Source organism: Gigantopelta aegis, chromosome 4 (assembly GCF_016097555.1).
Source record: "Gigantopelta aegis isolate Gae_Host chromosome 4, Gae_host_genome, whole genome shotgun sequence".
Taxonomy (NCBI): domain Eukaryota; kingdom Metazoa; phylum Mollusca; class Gastropoda; order Neomphalida; family Peltospiridae; genus Gigantopelta; species Gigantopelta aegis.
This window is the reverse complement of record NC_054702.1, coordinates 92045609-92067254: the sequence shown is the minus strand read 5'-3', so window position 1 is coordinate 92067254 and position 21646 is coordinate 92045609. Positions and strand designations below refer to the sequence as shown.

At 37.8% G+C, this 21646-nt stretch overlaps 1 protein-coding gene across 1 annotated transcript; it reads right to left on the bottom strand.

The window, feature by feature from the left end:
- Positions 1-10395: 10395 nt before the first annotated feature.
- Positions 10396-20097, bottom strand: LOC121370064 (glutamate receptor-like). Its single transcript, XM_041495165.1, has 5 exons — positions 20050-20097; positions 15912-16233; positions 14851-15068; positions 11714-11979; positions 10396-10729 (listed from the first exon to the last, which is right to left on the bottom strand). The coding sequence occupies exons 1-5, from the start codon at positions 20095-20097 to the stop codon at positions 10516-10518; spliced, it is 1068 nt and encodes a 355-aa protein (XP_041351099.1). The 3' UTR covers positions 10396-10515.
- Between the last annotated feature and the right edge of the window lie 1549 nt (positions 20098-21646).

Sequence of the window (21646 nt, the reverse complement as noted above, 5' to 3'; positions counted from 1 at the left end):
TTGCTTCTCTGTAGCAAAGTTGAACTGTAGTCGACCTGAATTGCAGTTGGGAACGACATGGGCATGTTCTCCCCAAACCCTGTTCATCGTGTCCTCCAGCTTGCCCATGTGAATTAGCGTTCGGGAGTCTGCCTCGGGCCTGTTACACTCATTTAACTCACGTAAGTAGCCACTGCTACTGTATTCCCTACGCGTTTATGCATTTATTCTCATATAGTTTTGCATGTAAGATTATCTCCCCTTACACTGTAGTGTGTATTTTAGATAGTGTAACATTCCTACTCTTTGATGTTTTATCATAGTTTGATATTTGCAGATGTAAATTTCATGCAACAACTGCTTGGTTGCATTTCTTCGAGCTGTTTCATGTAGACACTTATGCATGTAATCTGAAATTGGTGATGTTAAGCCCAAAAAGCCTCAACGACTTATTCTTAGTCCAGATAACATGGTCATTGTAATCATTTTTTAAATAGCCCTCAAAGGGTTTTAATATACTACATGTATGATCAGTGTGTGCTTTTATTTTCTGTAATCAATATGTCATGCAGTGGTAATTATTTACCGTTCACCAGTCGGTGCCACAGAACATAGTTCCAGCTGTGTTGGGGTATTCCGCAGTCCACGCAAAAGCCGACAGGAATCCGTAGCCTGAACTTGTCCCACCTGTACACCATGAACACTGTAAGACCCTGTCAGTCATTTACTTTGTAAGTATGACTGTCTCTCTCACTTTTGATGTGGTCCACCCCCTTCTGACTGGTCTTCTGTTATTGTGGTATGAAACATGTCCTTTCTTGAAACCAAATTTTAATTATTTTTTCACTGCTGGCATTGTAATAAATGTGTAACGCTTTGCTTAAAACTATTATTATTGTCAGTTCATAAATTAAATGACAAACTTTGCTGGTGCATGGCTAGTAATATTAGGTGAAGGCAATTTATTTCCATGTGTCCCCCCCACCCCCCAAATTAGTCAGATTTCGTAATGTCGACACATTGTCACTTGATTTTTTAATCATTCTCCCTGTGTATATTGTAAACTTCGACACAATGGACATTAGTCTTCCACTGCTTCGAATAATTAATTAGGTACTAGTTACAGCTGCCTCATCAGTGTTTTGGTCACTAATTGGGTGCGACTTTGATGTTATGAGGATTATTTTTCTGATTTCTGTGGTTAACTTAGTACATAGCATCTCCATGTAAAGTTCTTCAAGTGTGGAGTATTCTGAATAGCTCAGTTTGGAATATGTACCCAATATAGTATACAAACCCACATGGGTGTTATATCATTCAACTGTGCTAAATACCAGACAAGGATCAAACAGGATGTACCTCATTCCTATTATAGGGCGGGACGTAGCCCGGTGGTAAAGCGCTCGCTTGATGTACGGTCGGTTTAGGATCGATCCCCGTCGGTGGCCCCATTGGGCTATTTCTCATTTCAACCATTGCTCCACAACTGGTGTAACAAAGGCCGTGGTATGTACTATCCTGTATGTGGGATGGTGCATATAAAGATCCCTTGCTGCTAATCGAAAAGAGTAGCCCATGAAGTGGCGATAGCGGGTTTCCTCTCTATACCGGTGTGGTCCTTATCCATATGTCTGACACCATATAACCGTAAATAAAATGTGTCGAGTGCGTCGTTAAATAAAACATTTCCTTCTTCTTCTTCATTCCCATTATATTTATTGTGTTGTGCATCCATTTTGGTAGGTACAATTGAAGACGCTGCTTTGTACTTCAACTTATTCTGCTGGCAATGTCATTTCATACTGGGGTACACAAGAAAATAACCTCAAAAATATATTATGATTGGACACTTTTTGAAATTTAAACTTTTTCATTATAGGTTGTAAAGTACCAATCATGTGATTCCCAGGTCAGAGTTCGAAGTGCCCCGTCAAATGTTTAAGGAGTAAACCGTAACTATGGCTGTGATTGGTGCATATATGTGACACTAGTTATTTGTGCAAATACTATGACAAATGCCCCATCAGTTCTACATGTTTTATTACCTGAACAATTATTACACTAGTGACATTTTTTACTTGTTAATAACTGGGGTGGCAATAAAAATTTCAACTGGCATTTTGTGTGGATCAGAGGGTGGATACTGTAAACGTCCTGTAAGTGCTTAAAACGAAACGTGACAGCAGAGTTTCTTTGAGCAATTATCGATGGGGGGTACCACACTGTCAGTGTATATACTAGATAAGTGGTTTGAATTATCGCTTTTGTTATTTTTATTAAGAATTGTTACTATGGTCGTCAATAGGAATTTATTTGGTCTAATGGATTACATAACCATGAAAATCTATTCCTAGACACAACAAAATAGTATGCTAAATGCATGTATTGCAAATCACATTAAATTCAAAACATAAATTAAAGGAATATTGATGGCCATCTTGAAATTGGTATGAGTCCAGACCAATCAAATGGATTCCTTAATTCACAAAACATATGACAAAATACAAAAGTGTCATCCTAGGTTTATTTCAAGCAAATTATTTTCAAAACATAAATTTGGGGCAATATTGGTGGCCATTTTGAATTACCACTGTAAAATTGATTCTGTTATCTCCAAACCTATAATTAGACATAAAAATTATCGTCCTTGGTATAATATGGTGGAAGATATAGTCGAAGATATGAAATGGTGGCCATTTTGGAGACCATCTTGAATTTCAAATAACCCTAATCGGGCAGATTCTCAAAAGGGACACAAATCAATCGAGAGAAAAAACTATACAAAATGTCCAGGTTCAGCTGTTGTTCTGCCGGCCTAACGCCATATATGTTGAGTGCATCGTTAAATAAAATATTGTTTCCTTCCTTCCTCTATTTCTCGTTCCGGACAGTGCACCACGAATGATATATTAAAAGCCGTGGTATGTTCTATCCTGTCTTCGGGATAGTGGATATAAAAGATCTCTTGTTACTAATAGAAACATGTAGCGGGTTTCCTCTCTGAGACTATATGTCAAAATGACCAAATGTTTGACATCCAGTAACCAATGATTAATAAATCAATGTGCTCTAGTGATGTCGTTAAACAAAACAAACTTCTTCTTCATTCCTTCCTTATCAATCTGGAATTCACTTTACGGGGGTCGCTACCTGCATACGACATGTGGCTGCTCAATACGGGTCACTTTAAAGTTGGTCATAGAATAAATGATCACTCAGTGCATGTGGTCCCAGCACATATTTGACCTTGACTCAAAGTTATCTAGGGCATATAAAATAGACATTAAAAAAAAAACACCAGTAAATATATTCTGTCTGGCATTATTTAAATATTAATGGACAGCCGTTGAGAAAGACATATCGCCTCGTGTTCCATAACAAAGCGAAATATTCAATATCCTCTATTGCAATGTAAAAAGCTATTTACACGTGTCCGTGAATAATACATAGCTTATATATACTAAAAGGCAAAAGTTATTGTGACACACAAAAGACAAAGATAATTGACGATAAGTTTTTACTGCCATGTATGAAACGTTATAATATGGAAAGAGAAATGTCCGAAGTTATGAAAACGAGCAATAGTCCATGAAAAGGGCGCACCTGCCATATGCAAATGAGCCACATCATTAGAGGGGGTCCAGAGCGAAGTCAGTAGCGAGTGTGTCCACCTTGAGCATTGATACAGGCCAGGCACCGTCGTCTCACTGAGGCCACTAAACGCTGGAGAAAGTTCCCGAGAATGCCTGTTTCGCAGATACGTGGTTAGGATCCATGTGTCTTGGTGAGGGGTTGTCACGGATGGTCGGCCGCTACGTGGACGGTCCCTGACCTGGTTGTTTTGTTGATATCGTTGCCATAAATGCAATATGGTGGTTCTGTGGACGTTGAATTGACGTGCGACGTCACGCTGCGAGGTCCCAGATTCAAGCATCCCTATGATTCGCCATCTGTCAATTTCATTGAGGCGTGGCATGACGAATTTCCATCCAACAGTTTTTTAATGGTGTTTTTCTGACTTCTGGACTGCTGAAGGCTGCACAGAGTAGCAATGATTTGCGACTGAATGTCTGGCCTCTTATGGTGAACACTGGACAGGATTTCTCCCGAACATTCCATGTTTCTTGCACAAAGCATGCAATCGCTGCAACAACTGCTTGGTTGCATTTCTTCGAGCTGTTTCATGCACATTTTCTCTGGTTTACATCCATAAATCCATACACAAATTTATTACTCCAAACAATTCATGTCACAATAACTTTTGTCTTTTAGTATATTATAAAATAATTGATCATCCATTAAAGGCATACGCTACAAACATTCCCTGTCTGGAGCTCGCCGCGGTAAGACGTTTTTGTTCAGCCTGTGCACACTGCACGTGCTTTCGCTTGCTCGACTTGGGAATCCTCCATTTGTGTTGTTTTTGTCAGCGAAATTTAATTTTATACTGAGATGAATGCGGCCACTGGAATTGATTGAAAGCTAGAACGCTTCTCGTTTCGACAGCCTGCACCACCAGGCTGGATTATTTTTTAGCAAAATTCCTTGCCTCCACATCATTTTTTTTCGGCTGACTTTTGTCGACAAGTTTTCCCGTGACTCGTATAACGACCATTCTGCAGAACGCCACGGCTGTTCGGGTTTAGTCTCTACCTGTCCGAGCCTGTCCTAGAAGCACTGCAATATTGACGGTCCAACTCTAAGAAGAAATAGGAAGTGGGGTCGACCCCTACTACTCTTTTCTGGAGTTTACTTTGTTTCATATTGGTACCATCTCGTATCCTCCGGAGCAAGGCCCGTCCGCTCACTAAACCAACCATGGCGATTGGACTACACAGACCCGTAGACAGGATTTTGAGGGGGTGGGGGGTGGGGATTCGTTTAGGCTTATGGTAAGGCACGAAGTTGCTTAGGGGGGTCCGGGGGCATATAAATAATAATTATAATATATATTACCGTAATCTCATTTCAAATCAATATTCTGGGGGGTTTGGGTTTTTGGGGGTTTTTTTAATTATAAGATTTATTTTCTTCTTACACAATCAGGTGCATTAAGGTCGATGAGTCACTTTTCGCACCCTTGTTTTGGGTTCGTACACAATAAATATAGAATATCTTACCGTAATTTCACTTGAAATCCATATTTCGTAAAAGGTACAATTTTTTAATCACAAGATTTTCTTCAAACACATTCAGATGCATTAGTAATGTTCAAACAAAAAATTGTCAATAGCAAGTTTGCATTGGAATTTTTCCAACATTCTTAAAACGGAAACGTCATGTACTCAGTGTATGGTTATTGTAAGGCGATTTAAAGTGACGTCATTGGCTTTATTACCCTCCTGGTGAAGATATAGCGGTGTCGTACAAATTTCGTACACACCACCAGTTGCGTATTACAAACTGTATTTTGATTTGTCAACAGAGAACAGAGTGCATTTCGATTGTTTGGACAGCGACCTTATTAGCATAACGGGACTATTTTTTCATTCATAATTAATGTCAATGTCAGTAACATCCCACAACTTTACTACAAATGTCATTCACCGATTCAGCAATGCCATTCATTATAAGTTGATGTTCATCGGACCGATTGAGAAATAACAGTAATTAAACATATTTATTTTCACAAAACGAAAGATTAATATATGCTTTAAAAGAAAATACATAGCAAATGCATTTTTTATTACCGTGACAACATAATATCGTCTGCTACAGGTTCGCAATCAATAATATGGCCACATCGATTAATGTCAATAGTTTAGTAAAAATTGATGGAAACATTAAGGGCAGAGTAATTTCAATTGTGAAACCATTTGGAACCTATCGCATGTTTAACATAAAAACTGACTTTGGTGACGTGAGGCAAGTATCTCAATACCGGTTGAGCCTTGTCCCGGAGACTGTTTCGTCTCTCCATCCATTTGAGACAGAACATGATATCCCTGACATTGACTATGAAGAATTGTTTAAGGATGATTTTTTCTACGAACCAGCTGATAATTCGGCTGATCAGTTCGATGATACATCAGATATCGACAGTATCATCCAAACAAATCGAAACCAAAACACCTGGCGTAAAACCCAGTATGATGTTAAAATTTTGCAGAAATTTGTGATCGAGAGCGGTGAAAGTAGGCCTATTGAATCGATACCCCCAAGTGAGCTTTGTAATATTCTGTGTCGATTCTTTATTTCCATTAAAAAATCAAATGGTGAAGATTATGAACCGTCTTCCCTGACTTCCAAACTGTCTAGCTTTGATAAGTACCTCACTTCCCTTCATTACGAAAAATCATTACTTCGAGATAGAGAATTTTGCAAGCTTAGAGATGTGCTGTCGACGAAACAAAAAGTACTGAAGATGGAAGGTTTAGGCAACCTACCTTACCGTTCCGAAAGTCTGTCAGGCGACGAAATTCAAAGATTGTGGGATTCCGGTGTCCTGGGTTGGAATAACCCCGAATCAATTTTGAACACTTTGTGGTGGAATAACACCAGGCATTTTGGACTTCGGAGTGTCACACCGCATCATAAAATGAAATGGGGCGATGTCACCCATAAAGTGGATTCAGATGGCAAAGAGTTTATGGAATATAACGAACGCCAAACACAAACACGCACAGGAGTAGACCCACGGAATGTCCGTGACGTGACACCTCGTGCATGGGCTATCCCCGGTGATCCACGATGTCCGGTATCTCTCTACAAACTCTATGCTCTTTTACGTCCAGCTGATTTTTGTTCTTCTGATACCCCGTTTTATTTGGCCACAAATGCAAAAACTGCACCTCCAAACAACCATCCCTGGTTCAAACGAGGTCCGGTCGGAAAAAATAAACTTGGCTCCATAATGAGACGAATGGCGAATTCAGTTGTCTTCACAGGCAAACGGCTAACAAACCACTCGGCTAGAAAAATGATGATCCAAACTCTTAGAGAAAATAATGTCCCACCAACTGCAATAGTGCAAATGTCTGGCCATCGAAACGTGCAAAGTATAAATAACTACAGCAGTATATCCACAGTACAACATCGACAACTGAGTAACGTAATTTCCTCCTCCACTGGCCCCAGTTACAGTGTCCCTTACATGGCCGTCCTTTTCACTCAGTCAAAACAAGTTGTTAATTTAACAACAGAGTCCAAAGAAAACCGCTGTGATTTTGTCGGTTCCATTTTCGCTGCACCGATTTATGGATCCACCATAAACATAAATATAATCAATCAAAATTCCCCGACTGCTAAACGTCAAAAAGTTGAAGTTGAAATTGACTAATACTGTAACTTTAGTTTTCCCGTGAACTCAGCTGCTTTTGCATACTACACGTTTTTAATTGCAAAAACACTTGTTATTCTCTTATTGGTTAGATTTGTGGTAAACAAATTGTTATTGTCAGCTGTGATTTGTGAATTCATCAATATTAGCATAACCAGTGGCGTAACGGGAACATTTGTTTCTTGGGGGCGTTTTGTTAAAATATGGAATTATGCATTAGTTTTACCCTTTTATCACCCAATATGAAAATAAACATATATATATATGCATGTACCTTACAACTTTGTTGAAAAAAAAAAAAAAAAACCTGATGCAAATTTAAGGGGAAGTACGTCTACACCACTCCCCTGACAACGTCACTGAAAAGTAGCGGAAGTATAACGAACTATTTCTCAATGCGGCGGCACGTAGTGGTGCACCGGCTAGTTATGCAAATCAACATCCGGTCTGGAAATGCAAAATTGATTGATTGATTGATTGATTTTTCATAATTTGCGTGATTTAAAGGAGGGTAATAAATAAAATATCACACTCGTTTTCGCTAGATATAATTTTTACGAAACGAGTGAACTTCCCAAACGTATCTGACTGAACGAAAGTGAGGTCAGATACGTTTGGGAAGTTCACTCGTTTCGTAAAAATTATATCTAGCGAAAACTCGTATAGTATTCTATATATATGGTTTAACGTGTCGGCAAGATAAATTCGGCTCGGGGTAAAAGAACACACAGAGGGTACATAAAAAGCCATATACCCCTCGTGATGCTTCTACAACTTATATTGTAAACTGATGGAGAGTGTGTTCTGTATTGTGATTGGTTAATTACATTCTTTTTCCGGGATCAAATAGACAATAATACCCGGAAAGCTAATGACGTCATTACAAAGTGACACACAGAGGGTACATAAAAAGCCATATACCCCGAGAGATGCTTCCACAACGAAGTTATCTTGCCGACATGTTAAACCATATAGCCAAATAATCAAAATAACGCCAGACAATAATTGTTAACAATTTATTAACGAGCCGTACCACGCGGGCGCGAACGAAACCACTTGCCAGTGACGAAAAATAGTTCCATCGATAAACGAGTTTTTAACTTCAAATGTTTGTAATACGAAATTGTCTGAAACAGATATTAATAATAAAAACAAAACTTTATTTATTTATAATCTAAGTATTGCTTTAGCATTAACTGGGGTGGCTGGAAACTGTTGGAAATTACAGACGGGGTGTAAGAGAATTTGGCTCCGCCCACAGAGGTATAAGGGATTTGTCCAACGGCAAACAACCAATGAGATTAAAGAATTTTACATGAAGGCGAGATAATAGCAATTGTAACAGTCGAAGTTGACGATTTACGGGTCTACAGTTAGACTGCAGCCAGGTATTTGTTTCAAGAAATACCAAATATACAGTTAGTTCCGTTGAAAAACGATCCATATTGAGCTTTTAGATTTGCGGCTGTTATTGTCTATTTGATGCCCGTAAATGTTTCATTTCAAAAATGACATTTGCGGGATCAAATAGACAATAACATCCGCAAATCTAAAAACTCCAGAGGATATTTCATGTTATTTGTCTTTATATCTCATCGAGTGAAATTTGCAATCATATTTCACGAGTCGCGCTTGTGGTATGAGTTTCATACATAATAAAAATTTAATTTTGTACATTAACGTTATATGAGTGTGACCGTAGATTCAGTGTACCCCGAGACACCATAATTTATATGGGTGGGACCGTAGATTCAGCGTACCTCGAGACACCATAATTTATATGGGTGGGACCGTAGATTCAGTGTACCACGATACACCATAATTTATTTGGGAGTGACCGTACATTCAGTGTACACCGAGACACCACATTTTTTAGAAACTAAATATTTAAAGGTGGGTTTTTTTAACGACACCACCAGAGCACATTGATTTATTAATCATCAGCTATTGAATGTCAAACATTTGTTAATTTTGACATATAGTCTTAGAGGAAACCCGTTATATTTTTCCATGAGTGGCAAGGGATCTTTTATATGCACTATCCCACATGCAGGACAGCACATACCACAGTTTTTGATATACCAGTCGTGGCGCTGGCTAGAACGAGAAATGGATCTCATCGACGGGGATCGATCCCAGACCGACCGCGCACCAAGCGAGCGCTTTACCACTGGGCTACGTCACGCTCCCTGCCAGATGTATTAAATGTTTCACATCCAGAAAGGACGGACCACAAGAAACACTGTGGAAACAAATACAGTTAAAAGTTAAAGTGTGTTTTGTTTAACGATAACAGTAGAGCACATTGATATGCACCATCCCACTGATAGGATAGCACACAGCACGGCCTTTAATATAGCCTTCGTGGTGCATTGCCTGGAACGAGAAATAGCCCAATGGGCCCACCGACGGGGATCGATCAGAGAGCGACCGCGCATCAGGCGAGCGCTTTACCTTTGGGGCAGATACATACAGATTAGCATTCCGAGATTAACATTACATGTTGTCCATGTTAAAATATACTTGTGACAACTTCTGTGTATCACATAACTATCAAACTTGTTGGAACAAAAATTCAAGACATTAGTAACAACGTGCTATAACGTATGAATACAGTCATGTGCATAACGCCATGGTCAGTCAGCTGCACACGACAGGTGTGCTACTACATTTAGTTAGGTATCTACGAGAAAAGCATAGTTCTCGGACTAAAGTAAAAATGCAAACATAAACACAACAGTTATAGTATATTAAAACAGTTTTATAAACAAATGTAATATAAACTGTTTTAACAATATAATCAACAACACAACTTGGCGCGTAATTTTAAAATCCATAGACCAATAAAAGAAGGAAATGTTTTATTTAACGACGCACTCAACACATTTTATTTACGGTTATATGGCGTCAGACATATGGTTAAGGACCACACAGATAGTTAGTGAGAAGTCGGTGTAGTGGCCTTATACCTACTCATTGAGTATGTCCGATGGTTTAAACCACAATAACACCGAGGCAGGTAGTGGCAGTCTTTTCACAGTCAGTACACGACGGGTGAATTATTTTGCAAACTAATCAATGATTGGTCATGCATATTTAATGCATCACTGTTCATGTCAAAAGCATCATCTCGCATGGTCATCATATAATACCATTACCTAATGCAAATTACAAACTATTATTTATGATTTGAATATTTTAATACCACTGTCAGATATTGTTAAAACAAATGTCAATGATCATTTGCATTTTAATAGTTAGCGCTTCTTGGTTGAAGCTATTACAATTTCTGAAAGTAAGCTCATAATACTAAAGAGAGTTCCCGTTGCCAGCAGGTAGAACGCAATCTGAATATCAGCGAAGTTAACAGGTTTCACTGATGCTGAAGACCGACACTCTTCAGGATCTCTGGTTTTAAACCATTTCTTCCTTCTGTCTGCAACAAATCCGATTTGATTGAGAATGAATAATCTGTAAATATATATATGTATATCACTGTTATTAAAATATCCCTTTTTATATAATAGTAAAACTTTACTGTGGCCGCTTAATACAGGTATTTTAGCGATTTGGGATCCTATTTACGTGGCCGCGTTAGACAGGTGACCGCTTATTACAGGTGCACTTACATTATAAATCGTTTGGAAGGGAAAAAAGTGGCCGCTTAAGGCAGGTGACCGCGGAGTACAGGTGGCCGCTAGGACAGGTTTGACTGTATATCAAAGGTCTGGATCGATCCGTGTCGGTTGGCTCATTCAGCTGTTTGTCGTTTCAGGCAGTCCACAACGACTGGTATATCAAAAATGAATGAATGAATGTTTAACGACACCCCAGCACGAAAAATACATCGGCTATTGGGTGTCAAACTATGGTAATGCAAATAAAGTGATGATCAACATCAATATAAAAATTCAAGGTTTAAACAAAAACAGTGTAAAGAACTGTGCCAAAAATACAAATACAAATATCACCGAATTTTACGGACACCGAATTTTACTCTAAACTTCAATTTGTGCTGTATTGGCCATTCTCAAAGAGAATGTTACACCCCTGCACCACGGTGAGGTTACAGCACGCGCAGGGGACTGGTATATCAAATTCCGTGGTATATGCTATACTGTCTGTGTGATATAAAAGATCCCTTGCTACTAATGGAAAAATGTAGCGGGTTTCCTCTCTAAGACTATATGTCAAAACTGACCAAATGTTTGACTTCCAATAGCCGATGATTAATAAACCAATGTGCTCTAGTGGCGTTGTTAAACAAAACAAACTTTCTTTTTTTCATACCAGTGCTCTACCAATGTTCTCTGCGTTCATGTAGCGGCTATTGGAAACATAACTAGATATTAACCTTCAGGGTTTTTTTCCAAATTCCGTGTGCATTGGCACGACATTCAGCATAATTATGTTTTAACATTTCAGCATATTGAAACGGGTTGTGTGTTAACTTACGTTCGCTCAAATTCGTCTATGAGTGGTGATCCTTTGGGCATTCCGAAGGCTAAATGTTGCCATGAAACTGGGCTGTCCATCATTTTCAATGTGCAGTCCTTTCCTTGGTAAGCTTCCAGATAGTAATTCGATCCTAGATAGCAGTATTTCCCACTGTCCACCATCTTAAAGTGATTTGCAGGATTAGCATCTAAAACTTCTGGATTCGTTTTGGCCCTCTCTCTTAGAACAGACCATGCTTGTTTTACGCTTCCAGACTTCGTATTCTGAAACAAATATAGAAACAGTGCTACCAACATCCTGTCTTGGCTTTCTGTAAGGGCACTGTTTTAATTTAACTTTAGAATGTTTACAGTGATGTTGATAATCAATTCATATACTTACCTCTGTTTGACAAACAATATCCGATGTAATCGTTGAGATGGGGTGTCGTTAAATATTCATTCATTCGTTAATACTTATTCTTTCATTCATTCATTCATTCACGCACTCATTCATTCCATCATTTTGTAAAGGCGTGTCCTGGTGAAGCCACTAATGCCAAACAGCGCATCGTATTCAGCTCGTTTTCAGAACCCAATTATACAGACGCATGTATTACACTGCTACACTGAATGTTTATTGCTATAAGCTACCTAGTATTCACAGCTGATCTAAACCGGAAATCACCGTAACCTTTTAGTATGTTCAACATTTGGTTGAGATCTACTCGATTCGCATCCGTGCATAAGAAAAATTCGTGATCTAGACATACCCTTCAAAACCTGTTTCGTTTGGAATCAGTGAGATATTATTTATAATACAGCTATCTAAACAGTAATCTTATCCCAGTTGCTATCGATGTTTTGCTATGTAATACAATTATGGCTACGTGGTCAAAAATCGGAAACATAACCTTTTGCCTGTGCCCTTTAAAATGTTTGCAAAACAGCTGATGGTAAGAAAAATTCTGAAGAGTAACAGGCACGCAGTGTATATTTCAAGTCAAGTAGTCTGTGCAAATTTATCTCTACGAGAAGGTGACATAATCAAGTTTCAATAGCAATTTTACACTGAAAGCTGTCCAGCGTTCAGAAAACAAAAACAAACAAAACGTTATGCACTAGTTTATTTTCATGTAAGGACATCCATCCAAAAATACATATATCGAGGCAGGCATAATACATTATTTTTATTCCTAATATATGCTACTGTCGATACCAAAACACATGAGGGTAATAATCTCTTTATCATATAATTTCAAGCTTAATACAAACTGTTTTTGTAAATATTATGCGTAATTTTAATTCCAGTCAGCCATTACGCGATATTCAAATGACGTACGGATATGTGGCGCAGTTTCTTTTTGAATGGAAATGACGTCAAACGTGAATGACATCATTTTGGATGTCCTTACATCAAGATAAACTAGTGCATAACGTGGGGGGTTTTTGTTTTCTGAACGCTGGATAGCTTTCAGTGTATAATTGCTATTGAAATGTGCTCGTATTAAATGTGCTCGTTTTTATTTGATGACTATGAATGGACATGTTAATTGTGGAGTGTCACCCTAGTACGTTTGCTTAAATGTCAATAAACCTAGTGTTATGACCTCAATTCATTTACAGCTAATTTGCAAAGTTATCAAATTCTTAAAGTATGTGATCTGAAAAATATCACATACTTTGATTGCACATATATCACATATTTTGATATATATACGACAGCGTCGACAAATGACAGATGGCTATCTACACGGCAATAATATTTTCATAATAAAAGTAACGAAATACTGCGTTCATTAGTGCAGATTCTTGATTCATATTGGTTGCTACCATAATCACTGCATATCTCGGGATGTGAAGGTGGACAGCAAAAGATGTTGAAATATAGCATCTGCCAGATCGGGAAAAAAAAATGAGATAGAATTCAAAGGATCGAACGAATATGAACAGTGAGATAAAATAAATACTATATGATTGCTGCTTAAGCAATATTTTTAAACATCCGACATAATAAGGCTTGACAATGACACCACTGACATCTGTTTGGATATCGTGCATCAGTTAAAAGTGAGATGGTGGCTTCTTGTACAAAGCAATTACGTTTCAAGTTTCTACCCATTTGTTTATATATGTTTAATGTCTTAAAGGGACGACTCTGTGTCTGCTTCCATTGTAAGATGTTTCTCTCTAACATAGCCTTTTTTACTACTACGTTTACGTATTAACCTTTAGACTACTGGATTAATTTTTAAAAAACCACGTTGAGTGGGTACAAGTTTATAATTTTTACTCACATATATTCACTTAAATGTTTCATAAATACATGAAATAAAGTTCATATATGAATCGGTAAGTATTATTTTCGTGTCTTTTTTTGTAATTTTTATTATTTTAGATCGGCTAATGGTGATTAAAATTAGGCAAAAAATCGAAAAAGTTGCGTTTACTTACAGGCATTTGTGGCCAGCTGTCCAGTATTTATGTCCATTATTCCCGATAACAGTGGTTTTCTGACCAGAATTTTTTTTTAAACCCGAACTACGATTCATATTGCAATATTTGAGTATTTTCGTTGTTGGTAAAACGATCAAATTTATTATCAAATTAGCTGTTACAATCAGCTATCGATCCCTGAAAATTACCGCGACGTGCCGCCATTGTTGTCAAGCGAAAATACTTGCCGAAAACCACTTTTTGAACTCAAAATTTCAAGGTATTTTCAATTGAAAAAATCAAAACAAAAACCACCGTTTTGAAAAAAAATCTTTTTTCTAAAATTATATTTCCGTTTCCGGTGAGTGTCGTGTGCAAAACGGCGGGAAATATGAATTGGGGAATGCACTGTATACAGTGTACAGTATATCGACTGACGTGACGTCGGGCGAGATATCTCGCCTGCAGTAGTATTAATTCCTAATTAATTCCGTATTCATTCCTAATATGCATTTTGTTCGTAGTTATCACAGGGCTTTTATGAATATACCTGGATGAGAAATCCATGTTGTTCTCCTACAAAACGTAGGGCGGCAAGAAACACTTAATATACACAGACATACACATCCTAAAAAGACTTGACTATTTAATTTAAGTGGGAAAGGTGTTAAATAACATTAAATTCTGGACAGTCTCTTTAACTGCATTGTTTTAATTTACCTGAAATATCATCGAGGTAATACTGGGTTCAATCAAACCAAACGAATAGTCCTCACTTCGTATCAGCTCAGCCAGATTGTGGAAAGGTTTCTGCTCTTTGTGGACGGACAGCTGTGATATGAGATTAGCACCATACGCCGTTGACATGATGATGGCAAATATCCACCAGGATACCACTATGAACCTGCCGGATAAGCCTTGAGAGTGATAGTCTACACCTGTTAAAATACACCAGGATACCGTCATGAATCTGATGGCTAGGCCTTGCGAGTGGTAGTCTACACCTTTTAAAATACACCAGGATACCACCATCAACCTACCGGGTAGATCTTGCGTGTGGTAGCCTACATCTGTTAAAATACACCTGGATACCACCATCAACTTGCCGGGTAGGTCTTGCGTGTGGTAATCTATACATGTTAAAATACATCAGGATACCATCATCAACTTGCCAGATAGACCTTGCGTTTGGTAGTCTACATGTGTTCAAATACACCAGGATACCATCATGAATCTGATGGCTAGGCCTTACGAGTGGTAGTCTACACCTGTTAAAATACATCAGGATACCATCATCAACCTGATGGGTAGGCCTTCTGTGTGGTAGTCTACACCTGTTAAAATACACCAGATTACCTACATCAACCTGCTAGCTAGGCCTTGTGTGTGGTAGTCTACACCTGTTAAAATACACCAGGATATCACCATCAACCTGCCGGGTATGCCTTGTGTGTGGTAGTCTACACCTGTTAAAATACACCAGATTACCATCATCAAACCTGCCCGGTAGCCTACAATTTTTTAATCCTAATCAGATGCTATTTGTCCTTCTGTCTACCTTGTTTCGCGTGGGGGATTGTTCGTTCCAGCCAGTGCACCACCACTGGTATATCAAAGCCCGTGGTATATGCTGTCCTGTGTGCGGGATGGTGCATCTAAAAGATCCCTAATGGAAACAAAGGAGAAGGTTTCCTCACTAAGACTATATGTCAAAATTACCAAACGTTTGATTACTAAATCAATGTGTCCTAGTGGTGTCGTTAAACAAAACAAACTTTAACCTTGCTTCGCCAAAGCTGCAAGTGTGAACCAGGATGCATCAAGCCAGACGACCAACGCACTCTCATCGAGTCCACGGTGTAGGCGATTCGCTGATCTGGCAATCACTACAAAGAGAATGGACACAAGAACCGATACTCCAAATATACTCAGATACACATTGCTTCTGAAGATCGTTATGTAACTGGTCCATTTTGTCTCCAGGACATCGTCTTTCTTGTACAGCCCTTTGATGTTCGTCATGTAGACTACAGGATGAAGAAAGTGCATCACTTCGTTGCGGTCTTCGTGGACTGTCAGGTCCCCTATTGTGAGGTCGGCTTCCTGAAATATAAATTGAGAGTCTGCCTCATAGGTCAGTTTCCTGTTCCCCGTTCTTTCTTCTTTTTTCTCCACTAATTGAAATATATAATTAATTAATTAATTAATTAATGGATGGATGGATATTTAATGACACCCAAGCACGAAAATTACATCGACTATTGGGTATTAAACTATTGTTAGTGAAAAAGAAGTGATGATCAACTTCAATATAAAAATTAAAGGGTTAAATTAAAACGCAGTTGAAAGAACCCAGCAAAAATACAAATATCACAGATAGGTAAAATGGAAATTTAGAATAAAATTTAGTATCACGAAGATATTTGAACAACAGTTCAGGATGGAATTGAAATGATTCCATCACATTTCTTCTACCAAATATAACTTTCCTAGTTTGCTTAACATGTGATGCACCGTCAGTGTTCACTGGCAGTGTTCACACTAAGGCAGAGGATCCTTCTTCAGAATAAATGAATGAGTCGAGTATGTATGACCAATGCGACACGACAAAATACTATTCCCTTTCCTTTCTGCATCCCACCCCACCCCCCACCCCATATACGAGGACTGTCACTTTCTAGGACTGGCTTGATCGAATGAAGTCTGTTCGCAACCGATCTCCTTGCCAAGCTGAAAAGATAAATTGGTTAATATTATGTTTAAAATCAGTATACGGTACACCAACCCTGTCATGAGGTAAATCCAAAGTAGACTTGGCAGCTGAATCTTACTTTCCTTTACCCCTGATGCCAACATGACTGGGCACGCAACAAAATACAACGTCCGTATTGACAATGTATAAAAAGTACATGTTCGTATCACTATTCCAACTGAGGGGTGTTCCAGCTCCACATTTCGTAAAGCTTGGAGACACGAAAGTGAGTCTGTGAAAATGATAACTTTGTATGCAATAGAATCTTTTATTCCTTCAAAAGCTTTAATGACTGCCAAACTTCAACACTAAAGACTGATGCCAAATCGGGCAGTTTCATGGAAATTATTGGAAATATTCTATTTAATGACGCACTCAGCACATTTTATTTATAGTTATATGGTGTCAGACATATGGTTAAGAACCACATATATATACAGAGAGAGGAAACCCGCTGTCGCCAAAGGATAGTACATACCACGGCCTTTGTTACACAATAAATGGAGCACTAGCTGGAACTAGTGGAAATTATTGTGTCCAATGAAAAAACGGAAGCACAAGCCACATAATTCCTATCCCGTAACCCGTGTGTATAAACAGGAATGTAATCACGGTATCTGTCTTGAATTTCCATGAAATATTGTTTATATACAACATCATCTGTGCGAGTTTTCTTCAGATGCACAAGAGTCAAATACGATTTTAGCTAGTTTGATACACCAAGGCTGTTTGATACACCAAGGTTGTTTGATACACTAAGGAGGTAAAACAAAATATGAAGGAGTTTCCAAAGTGTGTGTTAAATCAATGTTGGAAATCAAATGTAAGGATAGCATTCGGCCTTGCATCAAACAGCTTCATATATTTATTATCATTATTGGATGTTTCGGGAATTATTTAATCTTGGTTCCATATTGCAGAGAAAGGTTTACACGTCTAGCACCCTAACTAGGTTCGTGTGCATCGATGTACAAGCTCTCCACAGTATATATTCTAAATGCACCAAGCCAAAGCCTAAGTCCCTGATTGTGTATAGATCTAACATCTGCAAATAAGACTTGCGTGCCGACCCATACACAATGCATCCATAGTGACGTTTTGATATGACTAAAGATCTGTACAGCCGGAGCATAACTTGTCAATCTGATCCCCATTCTGTATTACCAATAACTTTTATTTAAAATATTGAGAACGTTTAAGCCTTTCTGTTTAACATGTTTTAGATGGGGCACACGAGAAAGTTTCCTGTCAAATATAACCCCTTGAAATTTGCTCTCCTCCATAACTGGAATCGGATGTTTGTCCAGAAACTACAGTGGGTCTACGTAGAGATCTCGTTTCTGCCAGATATGCATACAGACAGTCTTTGGCTTTGAGAACCTAAAGCCTTTGTCAGTTTCCCATTTTTGATGTTTATTCAAACAAAGCTGCAACTGACGTTCAATGATACTCATATTGGACTATCTGTAGCAAATCTGAAACTCATCAACATAAAAGGAGCAATCAACACCAGGTTTTAAACACTGGGAGATGCTGCTAATGTTCAGAGAAAATAAAGTTGCAGACAGGATACCACCTTGAGGTACACTCATCCTCATGTAGGTGAATGTCAGACAAAAGTCGGCCCTACCCAAACTTTAAAAAATCTATCTTTAAAAAACTGAGAAGTAAAAACAGGAAGTAGACTTCTTAGGCCCATGCCATGCAGGTATTTTAAAATCCCATACTTCCATGTGCTACCGTAAGCTTATTCCAAATCAAAAACGACTGGTATCAAGTGCTGATTATGGATAAAAGCTTACCTGCAAATGGTTTCAAATCTAACAAGATGATCAACCGTGCTACATCTAGATCTGAATCCACATTGCACTTTAGTAAACAATTTCTGAGATTCAAGATACCAGACAAGCCTACGATTGATCATTCGTCCCATGATTTTACAAATGCAACTCGTCAAAACAATAGGGCAATAACTAGTAGGATTTGGTGGATCCTTATCAGGCATGCATACTGTGTAGTGTGTAGATTGAGTTTCCATTCTACGCCGGTCATGAGCGTATTCTAACATTTCCGTAATAGTCCATGGGCAAGATACCGAAACCCTCCCCCCCCCCCCCCCCCCCCGGGATTTTTGGAGACAAGTATTTTTAGATACCTCATTATATATGAATTTAATATCTGCTTGTCTGCAGCAAAAATGTTGGTGGATTAAAAAAATATCGCCATTTGAATGGGGGTACCGTTGCACATTTTGTGTCCCAAAAACACTATATTGAAAAATTAAATATAGTGATAAAGTTGTCATCCATATAAATTTTTAACAGATATAAGGCCAAAATGAATGATATTCATCCTATACTAGACGTTAATAGTAACAAATCAAATAACAATGCAACATGTGGTATGAATAATGATATACTCATCGGCAAAAGTTAAGCAATGCCTGAAATGCATTATTTTCTATATTTACACATATTTTGGGCTGCTTGAACCTTTTACTATTAAAAATTGCATTGTATTTAATATATTGAGGCAGCATTATTCAAATATGGTTCAGTATATCTGCCTATACTATTCTCAACAAAATTAATTAAGGTCCAATAGATATTTTAGCATTTTCCTGTAAATATGGGGGAAATACAACTTCTTCCGTTGAAAGTTGTCAGCATTGTGGCATGTTCTTAAACTTAATGACTTAAATAACAATTTTGAGGGAACACAATGGCAAAAAACATTCTGACAAATGTGTAACAAATACTTGCTTAATGCTCATCTCAATATTTTTCATAACTATATGAAATCCCAGTGTTTTTTGCGTGTATAACAATATGTATTAATTTTGTTGAGTATACATGTATGTGCATCAATATTATGAATATGTCCCACTTCACTAAACACCAGTGTTAAAAATTTTAAAGCATCAGTTTTGTGTACCTACCATAATTTCTTTTGCATTACATGTACAAGTCATCTATCTCACAGAAGTTCATCTTATACTAGTCTGTGTTTGTAATATTTTTAGATTTACCTTTATATTTACATTGTGCTTAACTTATGCTCAAGTGTATATAATTAGTTTCTACATCAAATATTGTCTAGGAAAGTTTTGATTTCCTTTCATATTCCTTTGCATTTCCATACAATTAAAATATGTCTGTTATGTTCACAATTTCCTTCTCCAGACTCTGCTCTGGTTCCCCCATCAGTATGTCCATCAGCTCTCATGGTATCATATCACTATTTCTCAGCCATATGACCATTTGGTTGGGAAATAGCCTGGTATGCCTGGCATGACTGATACCAAATGACAACTTGGCAATTTGTTCTCTTTATGTGTATTCTCAGAGCATTCTCAGTGAATACATACATGTAGAGTGGAGAAGGCTGATTTATACTCTACTGTAGTTCAATATTATCATCATTGGTTTGGCAACAAATATTTCCAGATATTTGTCAAGTCATGATGTTTTTGTATGTTATTCGCACCTGCACTCCCATAGAGAAGGTATATGAAATGATCTGCTTCTTAAATATATGAACATCAATTTTTGCTGAACTTCCATGAGCTAACAACATTTCAAGGAAGTCTTGGTGTTGCTTGAGAATGTTCAAAACCTCCAGTTTTCCATTCTGCATAAAAGCACTGTTGGTATCATAGCCAGTAATGGCAAGCACAGCTGGAATTGCTAGTTGGTGTCTTCCCTGCATCCTTAATGATGTTGTGCACATCTATAAGATGCCTCTTGTTGCCAAATTGAGTGTATACAAATGTCTGTATCTGAGATGGTGAACTGGCAGCAATGTACAGATATTGAAGTATAATCTTTGTTTCTGCATTTTCTTGTGCACTTGAAAACACCCTCAGACATGGTTTGCGTTTGAAACATGTGCTTTGTCTCACAAATAGAACCCTCTTCCCAAGAAGCTGAGGGCAGAGTTTTCTTTTTTTCATTTAAATGGTCTTCTAGTCTCTTAAGACTTGTGTAGGGATTCCTTAGATCAAGTGTGGCTTGGTAGAATCCCTTTCACATGAGAAATTTAGTGCCAAATCACGAATGCTGTTATTATGCTACTGTGGATTAGTTGCAAACCTTCAATCCAGTAGATATTCCCTGAAAATATGCTGTACCAATAGAGCAAATTGGAAGAGAGCAAATTGCCATGGTCTCTTATGATATTAGTCATATCACAAAGTCCAGGGTATTCCTCAACCACATAGAAATGGCTGAGAAATGTTCAAAGCAATACTGAAGCTGAATTGGATGGTTTGTGATCTTATAACAAGAGCTGTTGACATACTCAGGGAGGAACAAGAGCAAAGGCCCAGAGGACAAAATAAGAAATTACAGATATTGTGAACATAATAGACATTATATTTGAGTCAGATGATAAGACTGAAACAGGAAAGAAAGTCAAGTACTAGATATGCCTGATGACTATATCTGATGTCAATTATATAAACCTAAGCATAAATTAAGCACAATTTAAATACAAATATGTTTTTAAAAATAGTACAAGCTTCTGTGAGATAGATGAATTGTAAATGTTTTAACACACATCCGAGGAAAGGTACTTATAATTGGTTGGTACTAAGAATAGAGGGACATCTTCATAAATTTGTGAACATAGTATATAAACTCCATATACTTAACCATATTTTAATAATGAAGCCTCGATATGCTATAAAAAAAAACCCAGGTCAATTTGGTTTCTTAATAATAAAAGCTTCAGGCAATCCTAAGTATGTGTATACATAGAAATTAA

Coding starts and splice junctions, on each gene's coding strand:
- LOC121370064 (XM_041495165.1), bottom strand. CDS start 20,097: ATGGACATACTGATGGGGGAACCAGAGCAGAGTCTGGAGAAGGAAATT. Junction 15,069..15,911: donor TGCAGCTTTGGCGAAGCAAG/GTTAAAGTTTGT, acceptor GTATTTTAACAG/GTGTAGACTATCACTCTCAA. Junction 11,980..14,850: donor TTACCTCGATGATATTTCAG/GTAAATTAAAAC, acceptor TATTTGTTTCAG/AATACGAAGTCTGGAAGCGT.